The 26,320-nt window shown below is 36.5% G+C and overlaps 3 protein-coding genes across 3 annotated transcripts; all 3 read right to left on the reverse strand.

Moving 5' to 3' along the window:
* Nucleotides 1-2,494: 2,494 nt before the first annotated feature.
* LOC100372078 (putative ammonium transporter 2) lies at nucleotides 2,495-5,587 on the reverse strand. The gene is made up of 6 exons (XM_078011079.2): nucleotides 4,905-5,587; nucleotides 4,602-4,673; nucleotides 4,437-4,496; nucleotides 4,071-4,147; nucleotides 3,386-3,598; nucleotides 2,495-3,252 (listed from the first exon to the last, which is right to left on the reverse strand). The coding sequence occupies exons 1-6, from the start codon at nucleotides 5,585-5,587 to the stop codon at nucleotides 2,495-2,497; spliced, it is 1,863 nt and encodes a 620-aa protein (XP_077867205.2).
* A 4,919-nt stretch (nucleotides 5,588-10,506) lies between these two features.
* On the reverse strand, nucleotides 10,507-14,073 carry LOC100371926 (putative ammonium transporter 2). The gene is made up of 6 exons (XM_002736937.1): nucleotides 13,337-14,073; nucleotides 13,057-13,128; nucleotides 12,886-12,945; nucleotides 12,311-12,387; nucleotides 11,754-11,966; nucleotides 10,507-11,132 (listed from the first exon to the last, which is right to left on the reverse strand). The coding sequence occupies exons 1-6, from the start codon at nucleotides 14,071-14,073 to the stop codon at nucleotides 10,507-10,509; spliced, it is 1,785 nt and encodes a 594-aa protein (XP_002736983.1).
* A 3,415-nt stretch (nucleotides 14,074-17,488) lies between these two features.
* On the reverse strand, nucleotides 17,489-23,497 carry LOC100371778 (putative ammonium transporter 3). The gene is made up of 6 exons (XM_002736936.2): nucleotides 22,776-23,497; nucleotides 22,554-22,625; nucleotides 19,678-19,737; nucleotides 19,464-19,540; nucleotides 18,852-19,064; nucleotides 17,489-18,272 (listed from the first exon to the last, which is right to left on the reverse strand). Exons 1-6 carry the CDS (start codon nucleotides 23,495-23,497, stop codon nucleotides 17,899-17,901), a joined length of 1,518 nt encoding a protein of 505 aa, XP_002736982.1. The 3' UTR covers nucleotides 17,489-17,898.
* Between the last annotated feature and the right edge of the window lie 2,823 nt (nucleotides 23,498-26,320).

Consider the following 26,320-nt stretch of genomic DNA (forward strand, 5'->3'; position numbering starts at 1 on the left):
GTAAAATGCCCTTTTTATTTTCTGTTACCTGTATCAGGTATCCCCATTGCCCACTTTTTTTTATAAAGCGCTCTACAGTCACAACACAGCGCGCGTTCCAATTTAATGTATACAAATATTTTATTTCACTGTATACGTTGCCCACGTCACGTACGCGTGAAACACGGCGCAGCGCTTCACCTTCAAAGCGAACATCAAATTCATGAATGTGTATCAATATATTTTAGGCGCTCAGTCTAATTTGCCCAGACGGTCACCGTTCTTTGATTATAGAAAGTTCACCTGTGTGTGAATATTGAATATGTTTCAGGCTGCTGTCATTAGTAAAATTACTGTTCCATAGACACATTATTTATTTATTGAATGACATAGATGGTATCCAGTCTCTGTTATTTACACATACCGCGGGATATCACCAAGCGTACTAGGGCTAAGAGATAATTAGATATAGTCTATATATATACAACTTTTAAACGGAATAAATCGCGGAGTGACCTATATGTTGGTGCTTTTGGTGAAGACGTCTAGCTGAACTTATCTGTCTGCGGGGATTTTTACCATACACTATTGCAAATAAATATACTATTTCTCACTGAAATACAAATACACTAAGCCAGAATTTAACAGAAATAAAAACAATCCTTTATGTAGTATTTAAATTTGAATAATCAAATAGGATCATTTCACTTGTGAAAGTTTCAAAAACTGAATAGATTTAAAGTTAGCCACAGGTGAATTAGCATTATTGCAAAAGTTATTGACTAAGCGTGCCGCTAGTTTTCATTAAATAATCAATAGTTCGGTTATTTTTAAATTATATTTAATAAAAAAAAAACAGTTTGAAATACAAGCACACCATACATACATATAGTTTCAAAAGGAGATATGATAAGAGTATCACTGCACTGCAAGTTGTAAATTTCAAAAGTACGAATAATTCTAACTCGAAGTACCAACATTAATATTCAAATATAGTATTTATTTATTTATATGACTTATAACTTTATTAGTCCTTGTGAGTGCAAGGTGTCGAATAACTGTTCGAAAATAACGTGACTGTTTTAATACAGAATAAGTATTTAACAAATTACATACAGTTTCAGGGAGCACATACACACATAAGGAAGTACTATACCAGGATATCTGTTTTTCTGCAACATAAGTGAAATAAGTTTTAATTTGAAATATGTTTCAAATTAGATTTTAATATAACCTCAATTATATGTAACTTCATAAATAGGATCATAATTCCAGAAAGTATAATTTCACAGTTGAAAAACACGAAATAAGATACCTGGCAAATATCACAATTCTTTGTGCTATTTGATATTATTCTATGTGCAATTTTGAACGCCAAAAAGGTATTTCAGTTCATCTGAGTCGTGGAATTTACTAGAACCTGACTATAAGTGTGCAGGTGTTATACCACGGCTTTTTGGGAGATTAGAGTAGAGCCATCTCATTTTTCAACTGTGTCCGTCACAATGCAGGAAAGAAAAGATACATATATATATTATTTCGATTAGTCTCTGTTAACAATGTAATAGTTAGACCGTGTTTTCACGTACGACTCTTATATTAAAGACTACAAAGACTACACCACTTGCACTTTTTTTGATTTAGGCTGTCACGTTTCCTCCAGGCCATAGTGTCGCCATTAACTGTACACAGTGTACAATGTTATACCGGTAAAGTTCAGATGTAGCGATGGGTAAGCACGATCTGCAAAACAATATCACATGGCTAGAGTGCTTGTCACGCAAAGTTGTGAGAGTCACTTCTACTAACCAACTCCACGAACACGTTATGTTCGTTGATAAACATTACAATCATTTGAGTAATATCAACGAAATGTCAATAGTTGCATGGGTTTAATAAACGTATATTGTGCGAAGCTGTATCCGTTAGAAGCCCTTTACACAGATTTACACACATTTACTATAAACTGTGCGTATAACGACGCTAGTTGAAGTGACGGTGTTTGTGGTGTTTATGTTCTCATTTTTATTCTAATGATTATATAGATTGAGTCAGAGCCTGCTACACGACATACTCGCACAATGAAAATAAATAAATAAATAAATAAATAAATAAATAAATAAATAAATAAATAAATAAATAAATAAATAAATAAATAAATAAATAAATAAATAAATAAATAAATAAATAAATAAATAAATAAATTAATTAATTAATTAATTAATAAATAGCTCGTTAACTTAGCTAAATGGAAAATTAATCAGACACCCAGTTCAAGAAGTTTCCGAAAGGAAATAGTGGATATGTGAGAAGAGCACTGTATGCAGTGGTATCATTAGTTGTGAATTATATTTATTAACAATATAATATTAACTGTCCCGACACAAGAATATTATTAAGTTATTATATATAAAAAATATCTCCCAACACAGAAACCAACTCGTTCATACAATCATTTAGACTATCTCTTTGTTCATCATCTACCTATGTAACTTGTATATTATATACATAAAATTTAGTTTTCCGTATGCCCGAATGTATCGCCTGGAGTACCAACCACTTCTGTAACACATGCCTTAGTTTCTTGTTCGGTCTTAGTTTCCCCATTATTATCGGGTAGCAACAGGGGAGGTAAAGTAGTAACCGGGATAGCCAAAATGCTGGGGTCGCCCTGCGTCACTTCCGCTGTGTTTACATCTTTGTTTACAAGCGTTAAGCTGTTTCTGGTGGGATGTGATTCCATGGTCGGGTTCTTCGTGACTGTGCTACGGAACGAAACTATCGACGACATATCTTCAATGGGGGTGACTCGGCGAAGACTACTGATAGTTGCAACGCTGAGTTTATGTCTGTCTCTCGTGACAGGGACGAAATCATTATCAATGTGGATGATTTCGCCGTTGGAATAGGTACCTGAGCCGTGGCCCAGTGTACAGACGGAGGCAAACATCTCCCGCGGCATTCGCATAGCAACGGCGTCTGACAACTTTTTCAACTCGTCATTGTAAAAAGCACCGCCGTTAGATTTGACGATTTCAATTAGATCACCCTCAACACTTCGTAACTCGCCAGTGGCTTTGTCGTATGAGCCGTTAAGACTATGCTCCACGAGATCTGCCCCCAATATCTCTTCCTGCAGGGTCATGCGCAAACCCAGAGTCAAGTCAAGTATTTTGAGACAAATATACGACGTTGCGACGGTCCACACTGTAATTACAACTCCCGCGAGAAGCTGGATCCCGAGCATATACAAACCACCACCATAAAACAGCCCTGAATAAAAAAAACGCATTGAAACCGTTACTCGCATGAACGTGAGTGCCCCGTAGTTCCAAAAATGTGTTTGACAAGGACTTTTCGTACTACGCTCGATCATCGAAACAAAAATGACGCTCAGCGCACTTACCGTTGTATCGAGATACGCCTTCTAGTCTGTCAATACGGACGAATAGACCAACAGCAATAAGCGACCAGAGTCCACACATTGCGTGAACAGGTACAACACCCACTGGATCGTCTATCTTCATCTTAGCTATCAATTCGCCACCAAGGCATGATATGATACCACCGATCCCACCAATCAACAACGCTTCCCAGGGACGGGCCAACGCACATATAGCTGAGGTGTTATTAAGAAAAAAAAAGTATCGCGGTTGCAGAATATACAATACTTTTGCTTAGGTTGTTCACAACTAGTGGTCTCTGTAGGCTGAGATACACAGTTCCGTAATTTATTATGTGGTCTCTTACTCTGCCTGGTGGAATTATGCACAAAATACATCTCGCACAGTAAACTATGCTCCATATCTGATTTTGGTCATGATTTATATTGATTTTAAATGCCAGCTCATCACATTTCATTCGAATGTACATCAGCTGAGAATCCTACACCCCTACCACGTGCAAAAACAAACACAAAAGTGCGTGAAAATTAGCAAGCATACGTATTGCAGTTTAAACAAAATAAAAGTTAAAATATAAGGCAACAGTCTCTAAGATGCATGCAATATTTCCTTTTCAACAATTTCCGTATATACTGTTCAAAGTTTCGTGTTACAGATGTTACCGAACATGTAAACATTTCAACTCACCGGTGCCTGATACTAACGACCCAAGCACTCCATTTATTAAATACAGTATATCAAATTTTCTTTTCTTCAGAATATAACTGTAATGAAAACAAGAAAACTGCGCTGGTATAATTTAATTTTATGATTTTCTTACATTATATATTCATTCAAACATTAAGAAAAAAATAACTGGCCAACGTTTTCCAAAGAACGAGTAAGCAGCCCCAATGCTGTCAATTATTTTTTCCACCTTTTATACATAATTAAGCACTTACTTAAAAAATATCCGGCTAGTCGTACATATGTACATTGTACCGAAACCTTCCCAACAATGTTAACAACTCCATGCAAAATTATAACAATAAACTAATTTACTAACTATATTACCTTAAAAATATCCCCACGGTTCCGCCGCCAATGGAACATGTGATAGTTGTTACAGCAGACCTGAAAACAATTATCATTCAATGTCAATATACTGAATGGGAAATTTAAAGGTTCCAGACTTCGATGTAGTGTGTACTAAATCAATAAACTATATTTAAGGTTTACCTTGCCGCCAATTTCCATTTTCCGCCGGTAATTCCATAAGTACTACCACAGTTGAAACCTAACCAGCCCCACCTTTGAACGTGAAATTGAATAATGCATTTAGGCATGAAATACAAGAAAATTGACGTTACGTTCGGAGATTATTGTGCTAACATTATTAACGTGACATTTACGTTAAAGTTCGGATCAGGCGATTTCAAATATTTCCCGTAATTAGCGGGTTTTGTTCGTACTACCGTAATGTATTTATCAAGACAGTCACCTGCTACAGCTAGGTATATGAAATCAACATACTGCACTCACCAGAGCATAAACATGCCAAAAATAGCATTCGTTGGCATACCCATTTTAGGTGGAATCGCCTTTCCCTCAAATCTGCCTGTTCTTGGTTTCAGTACCAACGTCGCTACCAACCCAGTGACTCCACCAGATAGATGCACGCACGCTGCCCCTGCGATATCTACAACCCCTAATTTATTCAGCCACCCCGAAGTCGCCCAGACCCATCGCGTTGGTAACGCGTAAACAAATGTGTTCAAAAATGAAAACAGAATATAACTTTCGAGTTTGGTGCGTTCCGCCATGGCTCCACTGACTATAGTCGTCGCCGTTGTTGCGAACGAAGTGTGGAAAAAGAAACTGGAAAACAGAGTGCCCATCATATTTTCGTCTGTATCGTCTACAAAAAAATAACCTATCCCGATAAACGCATTTGAACCGGCGTCGTTCCCAAAACTTATTCCGTAGCCGAACATCCAATATGACAATCCACCAAATATCACATCAATGGCATTTTTAACCATGATGTTTACTTCGTTCTTTTTTGATACCGAACCAGATTCCAAAAGCCCAAATCCTGATTGCATGGTGAATATAATAAACGCGCTCGTCAAAATCCACGTTGCATCGTCCCACCCTCTTTCGTCTTGGACTTCCTCTATAGTCCCCGTCTCATACGTTGTGATTGAATCAGTTGCGTTCTCCATCCTGATACAAGTCTTCAAAATACGTGCTTCCTTCTTGCGGAACGACGTCAAAAAGCTATGAGTCGTAATTTCTAAACGGAATAAATTCTCAACTTTTCGTCTAGAATTACCAGCTTCTTAAACGTCCGTCGATCATAAATAACGCAAACGATGCTGTAACTGAACTGACAAGAATTCCCCCAGTAAGAATCTCTTGTCTTGAAGCTATATTATAATTTCATTGGCGCTCCTAAGTAATGTACGAGATATTTAAATACATTTAAATTTAACGCATTATACCGAGACGTGCGGTTTATCGCATCGCCAATGACAAACAAGGTAAGCATTATTCAATCACGGATAGAAATAATAGGGACTTGAATTGGGAAGGCTGATTAAACTCACTAGGATCTCAGCTGCATTATTCGTTCCAGCTGGTTGCCGTTGAGGAACACGCGAACATCCTCTTAATTTTTAGAAATTTATATACAAATTTGTTTCATTGAACGGTTACATGTCGTGCTAAGGTTGGAAAATAACAAACGGTATTTGCAGCTTTATTATTCACCGTCGGTAATGTCAATGCTGTAGTGTCGGTTTACTAATATTGTTTGCAAACTAGCATGCTGGTTTCATGTTCAGTTGTCGTTTCGGGTCATATAATCTGAATTTAAACATGATCCCCAAAGTTAATGTTTCTATGGTTACCATTACGCCAGATAGCAGTATAATGGTAGAATAATTAGCTTGCTGTTCCCTGTGACGGCATTATGCTGGTCGTATAACCACTTTGAATCGTAAATGTTATACATATACCCGCTAACAAAGTGAATGTGAAGTGCAAAGAATATTCACAACTAATTCATAGCCACTAAAATCATTTCAGACGATGGCAGTTTGATAATTACATAAATTTTGACTTAACTTGCGTTATTTTAGAATTGAGCCTTGCGATTTTAACCAATTAAATACAATACATGATCGAATTCGTTTACGTGTTTCACAGAAAGTCAAAGTTTGATATGTATGGTTTCAATTTTACTTTTGAAACGTACATCATGTGTATTCCACATGCCAATGCTGAAAGCACGTGGTATCACCTAGATACACACTCAGTGTGATAGCCAATTAATTGAGATCTCATCCCAAACGAAACGAGACGTCACAGTTTCGGAGAATGAGATGTAATCCTACCATTATTTGCTTAGATGTATTAAGATGTCAATTTCAGATATTCAACAAAACACGTGTTCAGTCTACCTTTATAATGATTTGTAATTCAGAGTGTAATCGATGCGGTTGTATGCATTGATCTAATGATGAGTACAGTTTTGCAGCCCGATATCTTCGCCCATATTTCGAGCTCACATTACTGATTGTCGAATGCTTTGATATTACAGAGAATCGTTAGTTTACAACATTAAGTACTCAGTTTCGATTCCAAGAGTATTATTCACATGAAAATATTCTCTTAAATTTACTTATTTTAGCCATGAGACTTGTACTAATGAACTATTGGAAATCTAATCTAACTAGGGACTCGTGGATAATATACGCTTTGTCAACCCGGTGTAGAGTAAGTCACATTGCCGCTATGAATCATAACGTATCAGCGTCAGAGTCATGACCAAAAATGTTTCTTTAGCGAACACAATTGCAAACGTACATTGCAATGGATAATTCCGACTCGAAATACTGCACTCACCAGAGAATGGACATGCCAAGGACGGCATTCGTTAGCATACCAGAGTCAAAATCGGTATGCTCGCTAGATGTTCCTTGGAAATGATTCAGAGTTTTTCTCGTGGCATTTTATCGAGAATACAACAAAGATACACAAACACGAAGCACGCTGAAAATAACTTAGTTGCAATAGATAGTTAATTTGTTTGAAAACAATGAATTCGGTTGGTAGACTATGCGTCAGTCACTCGGGCTTCGCGCACTCGTTTTTTCATTACGCAAAATCTACGTAAACACGTTCATTATCTAATACGTAAATGAGAACTGGTCATACGTGAGTAATTAATCACTGCAAACCATGAATGGTCAGTTTTATGTCATCTATATGTTTTTTTGTTACACACACTATATTAATACCTTTCAGTATATCATGGTAATTATAAACTGGATGTCTCATAAATAAGGTTTCAAACGCCACAATATTGGGTTTTATTCATTATGCTTTGAATTAAAATCAAACGAAGTGATATAACAAATTTTAATTAAATAGATGCAACATATGTTATCTGCTGTTGGAGCAAATGATGCCCAAAATCTAATGGTGAGATAGCAAATATGAAATTCCTTTTTCTTGGTAACACAATATTGAGAACAAATACAGCAAATATTGAATATGTATTCTTTTGAAACTGTAGTTCACTTTACCGAGTATTATTAACGTTTTAAAAGTTTTAAAACTGTTGTAATCCAGCTGTACACTCACACAGCACACACGCGTGAATACAACTCATAATCTATACGTAAAGATTTGAAGCAAGTTTAAAATAGCATATTTGACCAAAAAATATATTTCAAAAAAATCAAAAATATAACTACTGACCGACAATAAATACTCTACAAGTATATTCGCCTCGTGTTACCCAGTAACATAATTGCAGATTCACTCGTGATATATACGCCATGATGTATAGTAATATGACATTCACAGAATCGGAGGAAACAGAAAATTGTAGATATCGCTATGAAAGGAACAAATCAAAGTAGACAAGAGAGAGACATTTTCAGAAGAATGATGTGTTTATAGATAACTACTTTTGAGGAATGTTAGTAAGACGATGTAGCGTGGGCATTCGAAGGAGAAGACAAGGATACGAGATAATTAACGTATATTTATTCATAATAAGACTAACATTCACACATGGTTTTACCATTCAGTCATCAGCCATTGTGTCGAATCGGTGCCAATGTTTTCATCTCGTAGGATATTGTAAAATCGCCGGATATACATTGATATACGCGACTGTCGCACACAAATCAATCCATTAGACATGATTTCATGTGACGTCACATGCTTGCTAAAGGAGTCGAACCCATTGTTGTGCTCAAAGTTAGTACTACAAATAATACCTGAAAATCATTTTGATAAGCATGTCCATTTCAAAAGGAAATATACATATTGTTTTTTTTGTGTAAGATTTCGTTCTTTCATAAAGCGACGTGCAGTAATTCTACAACGATTCCAGTAATTTTGGCTTATAGATAGAACTAAATATCTGCTGCTTATTACTCGGACAAATCGTTTATCTATTTCGATTGACAATGAACACAACGAACACAACGAATGAACTTTTGCCCTTGAGTGAGTTCAGTTTATGATTGAAAACACAATGTAAATATCAGGTTTTCAATCTCACTAAAGGTACTGATGTTGATTAAAATTCAGATTGTTGTATTCTGGTGATATCCACATGCCTGTGGCTGGATATTCCCGTCGAATAAAAATTGTGACTTCTAATTAAGACTGCAGTACGTGTTAAAACAAAGCGTTTTTTTTAGTTAATTACGTTAAATATAATTTTGTATTCAATCAACATATTTCTCAGATCAATAAAATCTCAATTGCTTGACCTTACAAGGAGAAAATTTGAACGAGAGGATCTTGTTATCTCCAACCTTATTCGAGAAACATGGATATGGTTATTTACTGCATGGCATGAACGGCATGGTCTAACAGGGCGGCTGTTTCCGGAGATGTGTTTGATGGACTGTTCAGCAAATTAGTGAAAGTGAATACCTGAGACTACGCTTTAATATACACCCAATGATATAGGTTTATTACCCTTATGTTCAGATAAACTACAGCGCAAATTGAATACGTTTGACAAGAACAGTTGTTTGGTTACTTACTGAAACAATGGCTGAAGCTTATGGAATGCACATCCGATTAAATAAATAAATAGCATCAAACAGGATATTTTCAAACGGGAGACGAATGTGTTATCGCCGGGCGATGACTATCGCGACTTCCTCATTTGGAGTAATCAACCATGTTTTATAAATTTGAAAATTCATTCCCGAATCATTCGCATCAATATTAATTTTACTTATTTTTTATTTCAGTTATATGACTTTCTATACTGCCCTCGCTATTATTTAAGATATAATAATTATAATATTTTATGTAATAAAACATATTTCAACATGTAGAACACACACTTTGACACTTGCTATAATAAAGATCAATGTGAACATTTCATAATACATGTAACTAAAATAATTCCCGACTATGTATTTCAGTGTGTTGATATGTATTCGGATTGGAATATACTAACAGCATATACGAACCGATTACAATAACTAAATGTCCTTTGAAAACAACCTCAATAAAACGCGAGGCGTTGCTGATAAAATATGGCTTATGCGAGATACATAATTGATCAGATTTATTCCTATTATAGAATTGTTTAGAGAACAGAAAGTATAATTTCTGTATTTACACAATGTATACTGTTAAATGCAGGTATTAAGGTCTCAAGATGATACTACTAATATCATAAGTGGTCTACCACTTGTAGATCACAAATAGTGTTTGTAATTAATAATTTGTAATACGGTTTTTAATATCTTAAGTCCAGATCCAATGCCTGGTGTTTAATTGATCATATGTATCATGACACATGTTTACGTGATTGCAGAGTAAATAACATATGCAGTACACAGATCAGTCTTGAGTTTACTAAATTTAAGACGTTCACCCAAGTGGACTTGCTAAGATCACTGCAATATATTTTTAGGACCATGCATGCCGTAGGCGTAGATTCACTTTCACGGACTATTTGTCATGACCAATTATGCGTACGTCAACTTTGGACTCTTAAATAGGGTTCAACTTACGATGCTGAATCGATGGAGACTATTTGAAACACAATTAAATTAATAATAAGTAACAAAGAATATAATAAGTTCTGGCATAAAATTCAATTTATATTAAGTGACCCTTCGGTAGTTTCAGCGAATACCGCAGCGGGTGTACATTCTGTCATATCGTTACTACACACGTATGCATTGTCTACTGCAGAGGAAATAATGCGCGGTGATATTGAGTCACTATCTGCACCAATAGAGGCAGCTACGCTACTGTTATCAGGGTCTCCCGGTTCAACCCCTATTTTTCTAAACTTTCTGCCATGCGGTCCGGTCCATTTATCGAGTTCAGCCGCTTTCCCGAGGACTTCACTTAATTCCAGTGATTTGTTTAACTGCGCTAAAGACGATACAATCTTAGTCGGCAGCTTTGCCGACACCATCTGCGAGACCCTGCGCAGCGCTCTGTAATAGTTCTCGTCAGCGTTTCGTTCTATCTTCTGTATAATGTCACCTTCGGTATCCCGAAGTTCACCAGTAGCTTTGTTGTAGGAGCCGTTTAGTGAATGTTCCACCAAGTCAGCCCCGAGCACTTCCTCAACCAATGGAACCCGGAGTCCGATAGTGAGATCGAGTAATTTCAATAAGATAAAGGAGGTACAAAGAGTCCAGCCGGCTATCACTACAATGCTCAATAGTTGAATGCCCAGCATATACCATCCACCATTGTAAAACAGACCTGGAAAAAATAAATTGTTGAACACACATATACATTGTATATTAAACACTCTTGCAAATCATCTCAGGTTTTCGTCAAAGGTTTGATCTTGATACAATTTTACTATAACGGCTACGAGTCAGCCATCTTAATACAGAATTTAATATGCAAGTACATATATGTATGACGTAGTATATAATGCATATGTAAATATAGAATGCAATCAGAATTAGCATGTCAGAGATACGGAAACGAAACAGCATTTACTGAAGACAAATGAGCGCCATTCAGCCATTTTGAACGAATTTGATCTGTAAAACAAATTGACGTGCGTGCAACAATGTGCACAAATTTGAAAAATGCAAAAATGAGCCATTCTGATGCACCCTGCAATAATGGCCGTCGTTCGATAGTGAAATAAAACAAATGGGCTACAGTAAAACTATTCTACAACAGAAAATTTAACACTCGTGACTGTGTTTTTTGCATACGTGCCACTAGCCTACGTCTACTTGTAATACACGTGCTCGTTTCCAATACTGTGTTTGTGTTTTGTTATTCACTGTCATATCCCTAGTGTAAATGCTTTCGACATAAACAGTCACACATAACCGTAATATTTTTTTCACACTAAGTACTCACCATTGTACAGAGCAATGCCTTCGATATTATCGCGTCTGACAAACAGGCCTACTGACAGCAGAGCCCAGATTGACGCCATTGCATGTACAGGCACAACTCCCACTGGATCGTCAATTCTTAACAAAACCATTAACTCACAGCCGAGACAGGCACAAATTGCTCCAAAACCACCAATGATAAACGCCTGCCATGGCTGGGATAACGCACACATTGCTGAAATACAAACAAAATAAGCTTAGCTTGACTTGTATATACTATTGTATATTTTAATAGTTGTTAATTTTTAAGTACAAAGGCTACACACGTCACGGTACATTTTTGCTAATATTGTCCAAAACATATCATGCATCTACTTCATCAGTATCTTACAAATTACAAATATTAATCATAAATTTACTATTGAAAAACCCACACATTGTATGAGCTCGAGCAATGATGTGACAGATTTAGCGGATTAATCTGAAGTTATAATTTATTGATTTATGAGTGATTAAAATAATAAAGAAATTGACAGAAATGCTCAAAATAATGACACAAATAGTTGATATTAATCTTACCTGTTATTGAAACCAAGGATGCCAGAACTCCGTTGATGAGATAGCAAATATCAAATATTTTTCTCTTAGTAACGAAACTATAGAAGCAAATACATGGATAACCAAGGATGACGTTTGATATGTATAATCTTAAAAACTGTAGTTCAGTTCACTTTCTATTTATTTTTTTCGCCAAAAAAATACGGGAAAAAAATGATGAGCGGGTAATTTACATATCAACATATACGACCCAGAAATTAGAGCCTTAGCAAAGCCTTGTAGACAGATTTGCCACGTGTAAAGGTGAATATAGAAAGATGGCTTATAAACAGATAAGAAATAGAATTTTATACCGCGACTCTTCCCTAACAGTGGTTGACAACAGTTTATTCAGAATGAACTCAAATGTTATTACGTTTTCAGGAAACCTGGTATATGCGCATACATCCATTACTGTGACGTCCATTTTTGTAAATTGCCACAAATAGTCGGGTTTTCGATTTTCTTGCAGAATAATATGCAGTTTTTCTGAGGTGTTGAATACGTGGCGACAGTGTTATTGTATTTGGTCAAGGTCATTTATATAGTCAACATACCTCAAAGATATTCCTACAATACCTCCAGCGATGGACGATGATATTGTTGCCACTGCTGATCTGAATAATTCAGAATGATCACGAAATTAGTTTTCATAATATTGTAAAATTTGGGAAATATTTGTTTTGAAACATTTGCAGCATATGATTAGATTGTGTATATCTACTCACCTTGCAGCTAATTTCCATTTTCCGCCAGTGATGCCGTACGTGCTACCACAATTAAAACCTAACCACCCCCACCTACAACCCCCCCCCCCAAAAAAAAAGCAGATTGATTCATTAATAGTTCCTAAGGTTTAAAATACAATGGCATATTCTGTTGGTGCCACATGTGTACGTCACAACTGGTACACGAATACCCAGAATATGGCACTAAATAAATATATATATTGCCGATAATTCAATGAGCGAGGGATTGGTGGAGATAGACAGGAAACACAAAACCTACCATAGCATAAACATTCCAAACAACGCATTCGTGGGAGACCCCATTGCTGGAATTTTGTTCTTCCCTTCAAATCTTCCGAATCGAGGCTTTAAAATGAGTGTAGCGACGAGACCAGTCGTGCCACCGACCAGATGAACACTTCCAGCACCAGCAATATCGACAACGCCCAACTTTTTCAACCAACCAGTCTTTGCCCATAACCAATGCGCCGGGAAACAATACACCAGCGTGTTCAGGAATGAAAATATCATATAGCTGGTTATCTTCGTGCGCTCGGCCATTGCGCCGCTGACGATCGTTGTTGCTGTCGTGGCGAAAGATGTATGAAACACGAAGCTTGCAAACAAATATCCCATCCCATCATTACTCGAGTCAACGAAGAAGTCGCCCACTCCGACAAACGCATTTGAGCCACTGGATTCCCCAAAACTCAGACCATATCCGAACGCCCAGTAAGAAATCCCTCCGAATATGACATCGACTGCGTTTTTCACCATGATATTGACTTCGTTTTTTCTCGTAACCGACCCGGATTCCAAAAGGCCAAACCCAGATTGCATGGTGAATATAATGAAGGCGCTAGTCAGAATCCACGTGGCATCGTCCCATCCTGTTGACACATTGTGTATGTAGATTTCATGACGCTCAATCTCTTGCTCACTCATATTTAGAATATCAGATAGATTGACGCCACTTGCATTTAAAGTCCCATCTAAACGAACTGTTCTGACAGGCATCTTGTAAAAGAAAACACACTCTACTATATTAACTCTAGGTACGATACATAAAGAATACCGCGTTGTATTTATCGTGTCACGCGTATGGTCATTGACATTCATCTCATTTAAATGTCACTTAAATATGTACAGCTTTCGTGGACGGCGCATACTGTACGATGGGTGTAACTAAAATATACACCTAGTTTATTGTCACCCTAGTGCGCCCAGCGATAAATAATACACATCCAAATATAACATTTACAAACGCATGAACGGACAAAAGCATGATATTCACTGGAGTTAACGACACTGTGTTTACAGATGAATGGTTTTGATTTTACAATGAATTCTAGTAAGTCTGTGTAGCAAGCGCAGCTGGAGAGATTCTACAAGGATATTCGATAAATAATGTTTTATTTGTATCAAATAATACTACAATTCACAAATGTTATTGAATTTTTACCATTCGCTCGTCAAAGCAAACAATCCGACAGGATTTTTATTGAAATAGCTTTTTTTCTACTGCACGTCTTCACATTACGTCATGATGAGAGCGATATTGAAATATCGTTACCATAGTTACTACTGTAAAAGAAAATTTCTCATTTTTTGTGTGCGGTTATTTACGATAACCGTGTGTGTTATTTACGATAACGGGCTAGATCAGCGCAATATTTTTCCCTATACAATATTTCAGGGAACTCATATAGAATTTATTTATTTCATGTTTATGTATTGCTAATCAGATACTGACGTCACGACAAATCTATTGTCTGCTCCCTGAGCTCGTCCCACAATCACAAGGATTACAAATTACGAAATACATTTTAACCTTTCGCGGGAAACTACATTCTGAGAGACTACGACTTTCCAGATATCTCGGTTAGGATTGTGTCGGACTGGTGCCCAAGTTTTCATATCGTTAGATACGAATCAACTGTACATTTGAAAGAATTGTTGACGAATATACGCGATTATGGATCTTGCAACCATCAATCCATGAACCACGATTACACACTTTATTTCAAAGACAATTTCCGTCCCATGAACGTAAAATTACTCAAATATAATGTGCTAGTGTATTTTAGCATAAATAAATAAATAAAAATTACTTCGAGAAGTATTTGTATGTCAAATTGAATGCTGCATTTTGCTTTTTAACTAACGTGTGATCTTTTTTTCGTTCTTACACTGCTTTTTGTAATGTGGTATAGATAGATTGTTGTTAGGGGCTATAATATTTTTTTTTTACATATCATTGTCAACGTATTTTTTTCGTGTATTCTGCTCCACTACACCCTTAATCTCAACGATTCGTCTATTTGCATCAGCACAACATAGCATATGGTCTCGGGCGATTTCGGCGTATATAATTGCAGAAATACTGTAAATGTCAGTTTCTCATTTCACAGGAAATTGATTAAAATACGGATTGCCATATACTGATGATATCTGTATACACAAGGGCTAAAATCTCTCCCTCGCGTAAGAAATTTGAATTCAAACAACGGCGAAACTGTGCAATGTGACAGCAAAGCGGCTGTAGGTCGCTTGACTCTAATGAAGATGAAGTAATAGTGGGCAGAGGTACTCGCCTATTGATGGTATATAATCATATATAATTATTTCGGCTTGTCATATAATTGAGAGTAATCTTTAATATGATTTGTCTTATTTCACAGTAATGATTTATGTAAATTTGTATTTCTGAATAATTTATAGGAGGTAAATGGACGAGCTGTATTATACAATTATTGTTGTAACGATAAAGCACCACCTATAACATTTAACTTGAGTGACAGGGGTCGCCACACTTTAGTTGGTGAAATCAATGAATGGTTAACGTATCATCTGTAGGCAGTAAATTTGCAGATCCTTGCAGATAAAAAGGAGTATAATAACTGAAAATGCACAAAATCGAATACGATTTTCAGACATTCTTTGTTTCAAACTACCATCTGATATCAGTCTACTGATTCCGTTTATATTAATTGTGATAAATTAACAGATTCATTTGAATTCTTCCCATGCATTACCAGGTACCATTCCTTCCTACCTAGTACATTTAATGTTTTACTCCTTGACACCTTCGAGGCCATGATCTCAAAGGTGCCGCTTAACCTAACTATTGTATATCCTTTTTAGTTTCTTTCTCACCAAGTCCGTCAACCGCTCTACCTCAAAAAGGCATCATCAAATCTTTCTCTATCGCAAAGCACATGAATAAATTATAATGAAGGAAAGCTTAGACTCAACATTGATTTGCCACACATGCTACGTTAGCAGTTCTGACGAATAAAAGAATAACATGCAACTGTTTATGTCAATGGATGTTACGCAAAATATGTAGATATTTTTTTGAGGAAAACATACCAAGTATTCTACGAGATTTCCTGCCCTGATTTTCACCTGAGCAAACCAATATTTTTTTTATGTGCAGTAAATTAGGTGCCGCATATGTATTGATATAGTTCTCACAATCATCATTGTTAAAGGGAAAACTCATATTTCTGAAGAAGTATAGTATCCATAGTAACCATGTATGGGTAGAATGTAGCGATCCATTGTATACAGCATTTTTCGACTCAAAGAATACCTTGCTGCACTCACTCGATATATCAGTAACGGCATCAGACATTCACGTGCATGCGCAATGACCTGTGACCTAGTACGAAGAGTTTGTACGAGTTTAACACTGAATGACAACAATTCAAGTTAAAGCGGGGTTTCGTCACCTGCGCATGCGTCAGATGGCCATAGCGTGTCATTGTTCACAAAGAAGCGTCTACCCATGAGCCTTTGCGTTTTTAGCGTGCGTTTTTAGCGTGCGTTGTTATCGACGTTTGGGATTCAATTCCAGCGCGTGCGCAGGTGACGACACCCCCGCTTTAATATCAATGTTGACAATTGTATAAAGGAGGGGCGAGTGTCGTCATTATATTCTAGACTATGGATAATTCGTCGCTGTCGTATGCATGCGAAGATACAAAGCTTTAAGAGATGCGCGAGATACTGGTATCCCATCATCCTTTGTAGATTATTTAAATACGTCATATTGTATAACAATATCATTTGCGATGAGATAAGCCCATGACTAGGCAGTCGATGAAGTAACGTCATTGCGACGCGCGAGGTAACGGGTGACTGCGAAACATCGCATTTTTCATACCGCAGATTTGTGAGGAATACAACTTTATCTGTACATATAGATGTTCACTTTAAAATTATCATATTTTTCAAAATTACGTACTGTTACCTGAACAATGACACGCAATTTTGTAAAAAGTCACGAGATATTTATTATCTATTTTTGTATTCATTCTCACCATACTGTGCCCCTATAACCTGATATATAGACCTATATAGAAGTGTGGGCTGCGCTGTTCTGGGCCGATCACAAATTTCGACAACACAAGAAACACACTCTTTGGGTGAAATTTAAAGAGCTTATAATATAATCCTTGATGTCTATTGAAAAGCAGCAGAAAAGTTAGGAAAAACATGAAAATTGATTGTTATTTGTTCTTAAAACACAAATGAACATAATATGTACATTTGTTTGAGATTCCATATCACTTATTGGTTTTGAAAATACTGTTTGCACATAATACGTTTTATATATACAAGACTGGGTAGCCTAATGCTGCATATGGTGCGTTGAACTTTTTAATGTGTTTATAAATATACAATAACAATCGTGGTGCTGAAAATAAATATATGCTTAACACATTAATTAAAACATACTCGGTTATGGACATGTCTGACATTTACACATGCTCCGTTACGACATCAAGTGACTGGAAAATTAATTTATCGTATCTGTGTACATTTCAACGTGAATGCTCAGGGCTTTGCAGTTACGTTCACATTTGTAATTGACTGCGTGTTTAACATCTCAAACGGGAGGCCCATTGTGACCGTTCGCGACAGTTTGCGTAGATTGCTATTGTACATTCGACCACCGTCCGTTTTTACAACTTCCAAGATACGACCATCGGCACCTGACAATTCGCTTGTCTTCTTGTCGTATGACCCATTTATAGAATGCTCCACCAAATCTAACCCTAATAGTTCCTCGTGCAAAGGAATTCTCAGTCCGAAGGTGATGTCGAGGAGTTTTAGAAACACGAATGCCATAACCATCGTCCATGTTAAAATCGTGAGCACTGCGACAGTTTGCACACCAAACATGTACCACCCTCCTCCGTATAAGAGTCCTGTACCAAAAAAATAATATATATTTAATAAACATAACGTTATTCCAGACATGTTACGATATGTGTCTTCACGGACAAATATGTCTGATGAGCCATAATTTATTACAAGATGCAATTACGGTGAGTTTTACTTTACTTCCCTAATACACAGGTCCACAGTACTGTACATTTGATGGGTGCCTCGAATTTTAAGCATTTAACACACTGACACAACATAAAGTTATTCGCTGCCTGAATATGTTTAATATATATCAAAATTCACACAACAAGCGAGATTCGAACTCGAGATCAAAGCTAAAACACCTTTGCTACTGTAGCAAATAGCAAAAATAGCTAGCGCCTTCAAACACATGTTTCCATATGACCCACAAGACTACGCGGTTGCAGTTTTTGTACAAAAGACAAAGAATATGCAAAGATTTGATAAATATGTAAACGAAGGTGGTGCCGTAAATGATGTAGGGTGAGCTTGCAAATACTATATCCAAATATACTTGACAACACTTTTATACATTTTCTATTCTTGTTCTTCAGCTCATCGCCTCAGTTTTAGAATGAGTATCACTTAAATAATCTTACCGTTGTAACGTGATATGTTCTCAATTGTATCTTCTCGGATAAATAATCCAACTGCGAGTAGACCCCACATCGACGGCAGAGCATGAACTGGTATCACACCAACCGGGTCATCTATTTTCAATTTCACCATTAGATCGATGCTCAAACAGGAGATGACACTACCAATACTACCGATTACGATCCCTTCCCATGGATGTATCAGAGCACACATTGCTGTGGACAGGATTATAATATACGACAGTGACGTAATTAGATGTATATAAATCGATTTTGTGTTGACAAATGGTCGTACGTTAATTACAAATAAACCTGATTTCGTGGAGATTTGCGTTATTCTAAATGACAATCGACTAGGATACTAAAAGCGCGGTGGTCGTCGCGCAGCGCGTATTCTAAGTTCATGTAAATAAACAATGTATTTTACACGCGTTGCATGCTTCGCTATGAGTCCCATATCGAAAAGGACGCGGCACGACGACTGCCGCCCTTAAATAGATCCGCGTCACGGACGCGCTTTGTCGCTAGGATGCGCACTTTATCAGGAAAACTCTTTTATTGCTGACAATTTAATAGCATGGAATGAAATTTGATTGTGTTCTCTAGACCACGCACCTGTTATTGACACTAACGAACCAAGAATGCCATTTATCAAGTAGTTCACGTCTAACTTTCTCTTTTTCGTAGTATAACTGTAAAAAATATTGTCTGTGTTATCAGAAAACGATGATATATTATTGACAGTGTGAGCTATAACAAAAAGAAAAGTATTAGGAATTTGCGCAAATTGGCCCTGGAATTTCGAAACCATGAATATATACGTACATACCTCAAGAAGATACCAACAGAGCCTCCTGATACAGATGACACAATGGTGTTAACAGCTGACCTATAATCACACAGACATAAACGCAATGAGTTATTAAAATTTAAAACAAAAACAAAACAAAAAAATCACAAAAAATATCGGAAAATCGTGGATGACAATGAACCAACACAGCTTGCTGTGATCAGTATTTAATATGTAATATATGTTATAAAATGCATTGCAAACAAGACATTACATAACAATACATGTAATTGGTTTATAATATCTGCGCCATTAAATGCGTATGGTTTAAAGTTTCCATTTGAAGAAAAGTGCGTGGTACAATCTCCATATCAATTCAAGTAAGTGATTTACAATCTCAATTCTTTACAATGTCCACGTGATCACAAGTATGTGTTTAACAACCTTCACATGAATACACGTGTGTGGTTTACAAGCGTGTGGTTAACAATCGCCATATAAAGACGTGTGTGTGTGTTGCAGTCTTTATATGAATACAAGTGTGTGATTTACAATCTCCATATAAACATCTCTACATAATTACAAATCTGTGGTTCAGTCTCCATGTATGTACAAGTAATGTTCACATGAATGTAAGTGTGGTTTATAATATCCATATGAATACACGTTTGTTGTTTACAACCTTCTTGAAAAAAAAATATTGTTTACAACGTCCACGTGAATACACGTGTGTCGTTTACAGTATCTATATGTGTGATTTACAATCTTCATGTTGATACAAGTGCAATTTTTACAATGCCCTGGTCATCACAAGTTCGTGGTCTCCATATAAATGCACATGTCTGTGTTACAGTCTTTATATGATTACAAGTGTGGGATTTACAATCACCATGTGAAAGCAAGTGCGTGATTTTTTAATCTCCTTACGAATACATGTTTGTGATATACAATCTCCATATGAATGCAAGTTTGTAATATCAATTTCCATATGAATGCAAGTTTGTCACACACAATTTCAAGATTCACACGAATGCACGTATGTGATATACAATCTCCATATGAATACAAGTTTGTGATATACAATCTCCATATGAATGCAAGTTTGTCATATACAATTTCCATATGAATGCAAGTTTGTAATATCAATTTCCATATGAATGCAAGTTTGTCACACACAATTGCAAGATTCACACGAATGCACGTATGTGATATACAATCTCCATATGAATGCAAGTTTGTGATATACAATCTCCATATGAATGCAAGTTTGTCATATACAATTTCCATATGAATGCAAGTTTGTCACATACAATTGCAAGCTTCATACGAATGCAAGTTTGTGATATACAATTTCCATATGAATGCAGGTTTGTGATATACAATCTCCATATGAAGGCAAGTTTGTGATTTACAATCTCCATATGAATACAGGTATGTGATTTACAATATCCATATGAATGCAGGTATGTGATTTCCAATCTCCATATGAATGCAAGTTTGTGATATACAATCTCCACATGAATGCAAGTTTGTCATATACAATTTCCATATGAATGCAAGTTTGTCACATACAATTGCAAGCTTCATACGAATGCAAGTTTGTGATATACAATTTCCATATGAATGCAGGTTTGTGATATACAATCTCCATATGAATGCAAGTTTGTCATATACAATTTCCATATGAATGCAAGTTTGTCACATACAATTGCAAGCTTCATACGAATGCAAGTTTGTGATTTACAATCTCCATATGAATGCAGGTATGTGATTTACAATCTCCATATGAATACAGGTATGTGATTTACAATCTTCATATGAATGCAAGTTTGTGATTTACAATATCGATATGAATGCAGGTATGTGATTTACAATCTCCATATGAATGCAGGTTTGTGATTTACAATCTCCATATGAATATAGGTATGTGATTTACAATCTCCATATGAATGCAAGTTTGTGATTTACAATCTCTATATGAATGCAGGTATGTGATTTACAATCTCCATATGAATACATGTATGTGATTTACAATCTCCATATGAATACAGGTATGTGATTTACAATCTCTATATGAATACAGGTATGTGATTTACAATCTCCATATGAATGCAAGTTTGTGATTTACAATCTCCATATGAATGCAAGTTTGTGATTTACAATCTCTATATGAATACAGGTATGTGATTTACAATCTCCGTATGAATACAGGTATGTGATTTGCAATCTCCATATGAATACAGGTGTGTGATTTACAATCTCCATATGAATACAGGTATGTGATTTACAATTTCCATATGAATACAGGTATGTGATTTACAATCTCCATATGAATACAGGTGTGTGATTTACAATCTCCATATGAATACAGGTATGTGATTTACAATCTCCATATGATTACAAGTATTGTTAACATTGTCCACATAAATACACGTGCATTGTTTACAATCTCAGTACGAATACAAGTGCGTGGTTTGATATCCCCATATACATACAAGTGCGTTGTTCAATATCTTCACACAAATGCATGATTTGATATCTTCATATCAATACATATACGTTGTTCGATTTCTTTATATAAATTCAAGTGCGTGGTATGATATTTGTTTAGATTTAATATATGAATCTAATCTCTTAATTTATTATCTAGCAGCGCGTACGTGAATGTGAGGTTTTCACTACATATGAACACAGCTGTGTGTGGTTTCACAATTTGGTAATTGCACAAGTACGGAGTTTGTATGAAGTGCATAATATAATATTGTCATGTGAATGCATGTGTGTGGTGTACACTCTTCATATTAATACAACTGGGTGGTTTAAAATATACCTATAAATACGAATATAACATTGTGAATATCTTTTGTTTTTATGCAGAAAAATACAGTATTTTTACGCATGCGCAAAAGACTTACCTTGCTGCTAGTTTCCACTTGCCACCCGTTATTCCGTATGTGCTTCCGCAATTGAATCCCAGCCAGCCCCACCTATTGTATGTGGAAAATATACAGGCAAAAAATATTACTATGCAAGTTGTATTACGCTCTTGGACCCTGCGGTTTGACCAGTTGCACAATGTCCACGCACACTGTTATAATCATTGCAAAATACAATTATTCAAATTACAATTTTCTTACCACAACATGAACATGCCAAATAAAGCGTTCGTAGGCGATCCCATAGCAGTCAGCTCCTTGCTTTCTTCAAACCTCCCAGATCTCGGTTTTAGCATCAAGGTCGCCATGAGGCCAGTTACCCCGCCGATAAGGTGAATACCTCCAGCACCAGCAACGTCTACCACACCCAGACCTTTCAGCCACCCATTATCTGCCCACAGCCAGTGCGCCGGCACGCAATATATGAACGTGTTGAGGAAAGAAAATAGGATGTACGTTTCTAGTTTAGTTCTTTCCGCCATTGCTCCGCTTACAATGGTAGTAGTTGTGGTTGCAAATGACATGTGGAAAAAGAAACTTGAGAATACCTCACCCATGTCATCACTTTCAGAATTCACGAAAAAATTTCCTATTCCGATAAACGGGTTAGACCAAGTGCTCGTACCAAAACTGAGACCGAAGCCAAACGCCCAGTAGGACAGCCCGCCGAATAAAACATCGATAGCGTTTTTCACCATAATGTTGACTTCATTCTTTCTCGACACTGAACCCGATTCTAAAAGGCCAAACCCAGATTGCATGGTGAATATGATGAATGCACTGGTTAAGATCCATGTTGCATCGTCCCATCCCTGTCCAGCGAAGTCATGCCTATATATCGCTCGTGCGAGAGTAACATTATCGTTGTCGATCGTCGATGTGTCGTTTGTCTCCGCTTCCTCAGTAAGTGTGACATTCGCCATTTTGAAACATACACATGCGCGTCCGCAGTTTTTCAAAAAACTGTCGACGGGAAACAAAATTCTGTCAATGAATCGATTGTTGAATGGCATGATGAATACAAATTCGCTGAGATAAAAAGAAAAATACACAGAATATCCCAATAAAGCAATAACATGTGAGAGACAATATCACAAAACTAATTCGCAAATCTTACCGATAACAGAAATAACCTCTCCCATTTACGACGATGCCAATTAATTATAAGTGGACAGTAAGCCGGAAAAATCATGCTTCACTGCAATAACTGAACTCGATTGAAATTATCAAATTCAGTTGTTGCTAGGAGACCGTTAACCTATACATTAAGTGTTGAATTTTGTGTTATTATGGTAGACAGTGGATCACGTTTAATTCTTTCTGTGAGGCATGAACTTGCGAGTGTTTATATACGAAATTGGAATATTACGTCACCACAAAACAACAAATCTCATGTACATATCTTTTATTGTGATGGTACAAACTGAATGTGTACAAATGACTGGTTGATTGTTTAGTTGAGAACGTTAAACATGTACACAACTGTGTTCTTTAGAGCGATAATAATAAGTAACTACTACTTCTACAAGAGGTCTATTTAAGCCTGTTACGTTACATGTAGTTGAAAACTATCGTGGCGTGTTGAAGAATCGTCCATAAGACATGTACTAGTACATGCCCTAAAGCAAAATGTAATATATTCTGAACATTAAAGTGATGTTTAATTGTGTTTGAAAATGGGGAAATGTTGTATTCAACAACAGCTAATTTCTTATACTTCCAATTATATCGCGTTATACCTTACCAAGTCATACTGACGTCATCAATAACGAATAAACCTTTTTTTTTTAAATAAAAACTTAACAATGCCCGTCATATAATGTACTTCAATACATTCACAAATACAGATTATGTAAATTCATGAACAATAGTTGTTACTGATGTCAATTATATGCAAATCGACTTGGCTATTCGGAAATTATACTGCTATTAGACTAAGTTTATAGTAACATTGGTTCATTGAAAAGGCTTACCAAGCAACGGATTTGCTAAACTGTAATGTTATAATTGACTATTGAATTGACTGCGATGATTTAAGGTATGAATAGTGCACATTTCCCTTGCGGGTTGAGAATCATATAATGGCCTTTATTGTCCGTCAAAATCGCTATATATTCATGATTGTGGGTGGTGTCATCTGACAGGTCGCTTCTTAGCACAAAATAGACATATTCAAGACATACGATTCAAAGACAAACCGATGTACCGTTTGTATGTCAATTTCCCCCTCTTATTTGTTGATTACGTGCCCTAAACGTTTCTGCATCAGCTGGTTATTTAGCCGAAGCTATTCCTCGTATCAATATTTAATTTAGTAGTTCTTAAAGATTACAAGCAAGCAGTTTAACTGTTAACCGAACGTTTCTCAGAGTATGTCAACGGCTGCCAAGGACGCACGCATCAACAAATCGGAACTGTATTTGGCAGGAACTTGTGAAAAGTACATGATTTTGAAGGTATCAAAAACGTTAGTATAGCGAAGTTCAATGTTTATGCTCACCTTTATGTTGGCCTCTAGTTTCCAGAACGAATGAGAATTAATAGTCACAAAATGGACATAGAAGTCCACCGAAAGTATCTACAAATCAAAGCAACAATGATAGTACGTATTTTCTATAGTAACACATTCTTTACAATTACGTGGTAATACAATACCCTGGTTTAAACACAGTATTTTTTTTGAGGAAATACGCTAACATACAAACATGCCTATTAAAAGACGCGCGCCTGGCGTTGCGTAATGGGGCGTACGTCATTTAATTGGGTCGTTTAGTATGGCGCCATAACGTGTACGTATATTCAGAGTGTATGTCCTTAATGTGCCTGTTACCCATATCTTGAAATCATAGTAAACTGTTTTGTAAAACCAGTACCGAGACGTATGCCATGCAGTGTAATAAAGGATTATTAACATAACTATTAGGAAGTAGATCTTCCAGAAAAGACAAAACTGGCTTAACCTGGACTCTGATCACAATCTGAGCTTTACTTTCAACTGAAAATTGGAAAATAATTCCACTTGTGTGGAGACAAAGCGTGTTCGGTTCGGTCTTCGCTCGTACAACGAACGCAATACATCTACGATTCCACGTTTGTGTCCATACCCAGGGGGGGACTGCAAACAAGAATTTATACGTGATTCGACAGATATACTGACAAATGCATTTTTCAAAGCATCGTATTGTTTTCGAATATCTGCCCATGGTGCCTTCTTATATTGTCGGCATAATCAATTCTTCATCTGTCAAAATCTCAGCTGGATTGGTTGCGAGCTGGATTGGTTGCGAGCTGTATTTCTAAGCAACGCACAGGCAAAGTAATTCTTTTATAAATGTCAGTATTCCAGAAGGACTAACCAGTGATGTGCGTACGAGGTTATTCAATGATATCTCAATTGAAAATTATTTTCTATGGCGAGAGATTATCATGCGATTCACTGAATAAAATCGGTATCATCTATTCAAATATGCGTGGTTGGTTGTTCTCGGTATACGAGCTGGAAACTCAGTTCCGGAATTGAATAATAGAGCAAGTAGAAAGGGCCTTTACTGTTATGAATGTAATCGCTACATTGCTTTTTACTTTTCCGTTAAGAGAAAATGCCAACTGCGGTTGCAGGTCCCCTCCCCAGTTTACTTTACAATAACCTGCAACGTACGAGTTTTGCACCGATGTTGATACTCTCCTGAACAATGTAACAAGACTGCACCTATATGTACAATATATCAATGTGCTTATCTAAATTG

This window comes from Saccoglossus kowalevskii, chromosome 13 (genome assembly GCF_978046115.1).
Source record: "Saccoglossus kowalevskii chromosome 13, keSacKowa6.1, whole genome shotgun sequence".
Lineage (NCBI taxonomy): Eukaryota > Metazoa > Hemichordata > Enteropneusta > Harrimaniidae > Saccoglossus > Saccoglossus kowalevskii.

Coding starts and splice junctions, on each gene's coding strand:
- LOC100371778 (XM_002736936.2), bottom strand. CDS start 23,497: ATGGCGAATGTCACACTTACTGAGGAAGCGGAGACAAACGACACATCG. Junction 19,541..19,677: donor TCTGTTGGTATCTTCTTGAG/GTATGTACGTAT, acceptor TATTTTTTACAG/TTATACTACGAAAAAGAGAA. Junction 19,065..19,463: donor TTCGTTAGTGTCAATAACAG/GTGCGTGGTCTA, acceptor TCCTGTCCACAG/CAATGTGTGCTCTGATACAT.
- LOC100372078 (XM_078011079.2), bottom strand. CDS start 5,587: ATGGAGAACGCAACTGATTCAATCACAACGTATGAGACGGGGACTATA. Junction 4,497..4,601: donor AAATGGAAATTGGCGGCAAG/GTAAACCTTAAA, acceptor AATTGTTTTCAG/GTCTGCTGTAACAACTATCA. Junction 3,599..4,070: donor GTCGTTAGTATCAGGCACCG/GTGAGTTGAAAT, acceptor ATAACACCTCAG/CTATATGTGCGTTGGCCCGT.
- LOC100371926 (XM_002736937.1), bottom strand. CDS start 14,073: ATGCCTGTCAGAACAGTTCGTTTAGATGGGACTTTAAATGCAAGTGGC. Junction 13,129..13,336: donor TTTGGAATGTTTATGCTATG/GTAGGTTTTGTG, acceptor GGGGGGTTGTAG/GTGGGGGTGGTTAGGTTTTA. Junction 12,388..12,885: donor ATTGTAGGAATATCTTTGAG/GTATGTTGACTA, acceptor TTGCTTCTATAG/TTTCGTTACTAAGAGAAAAA.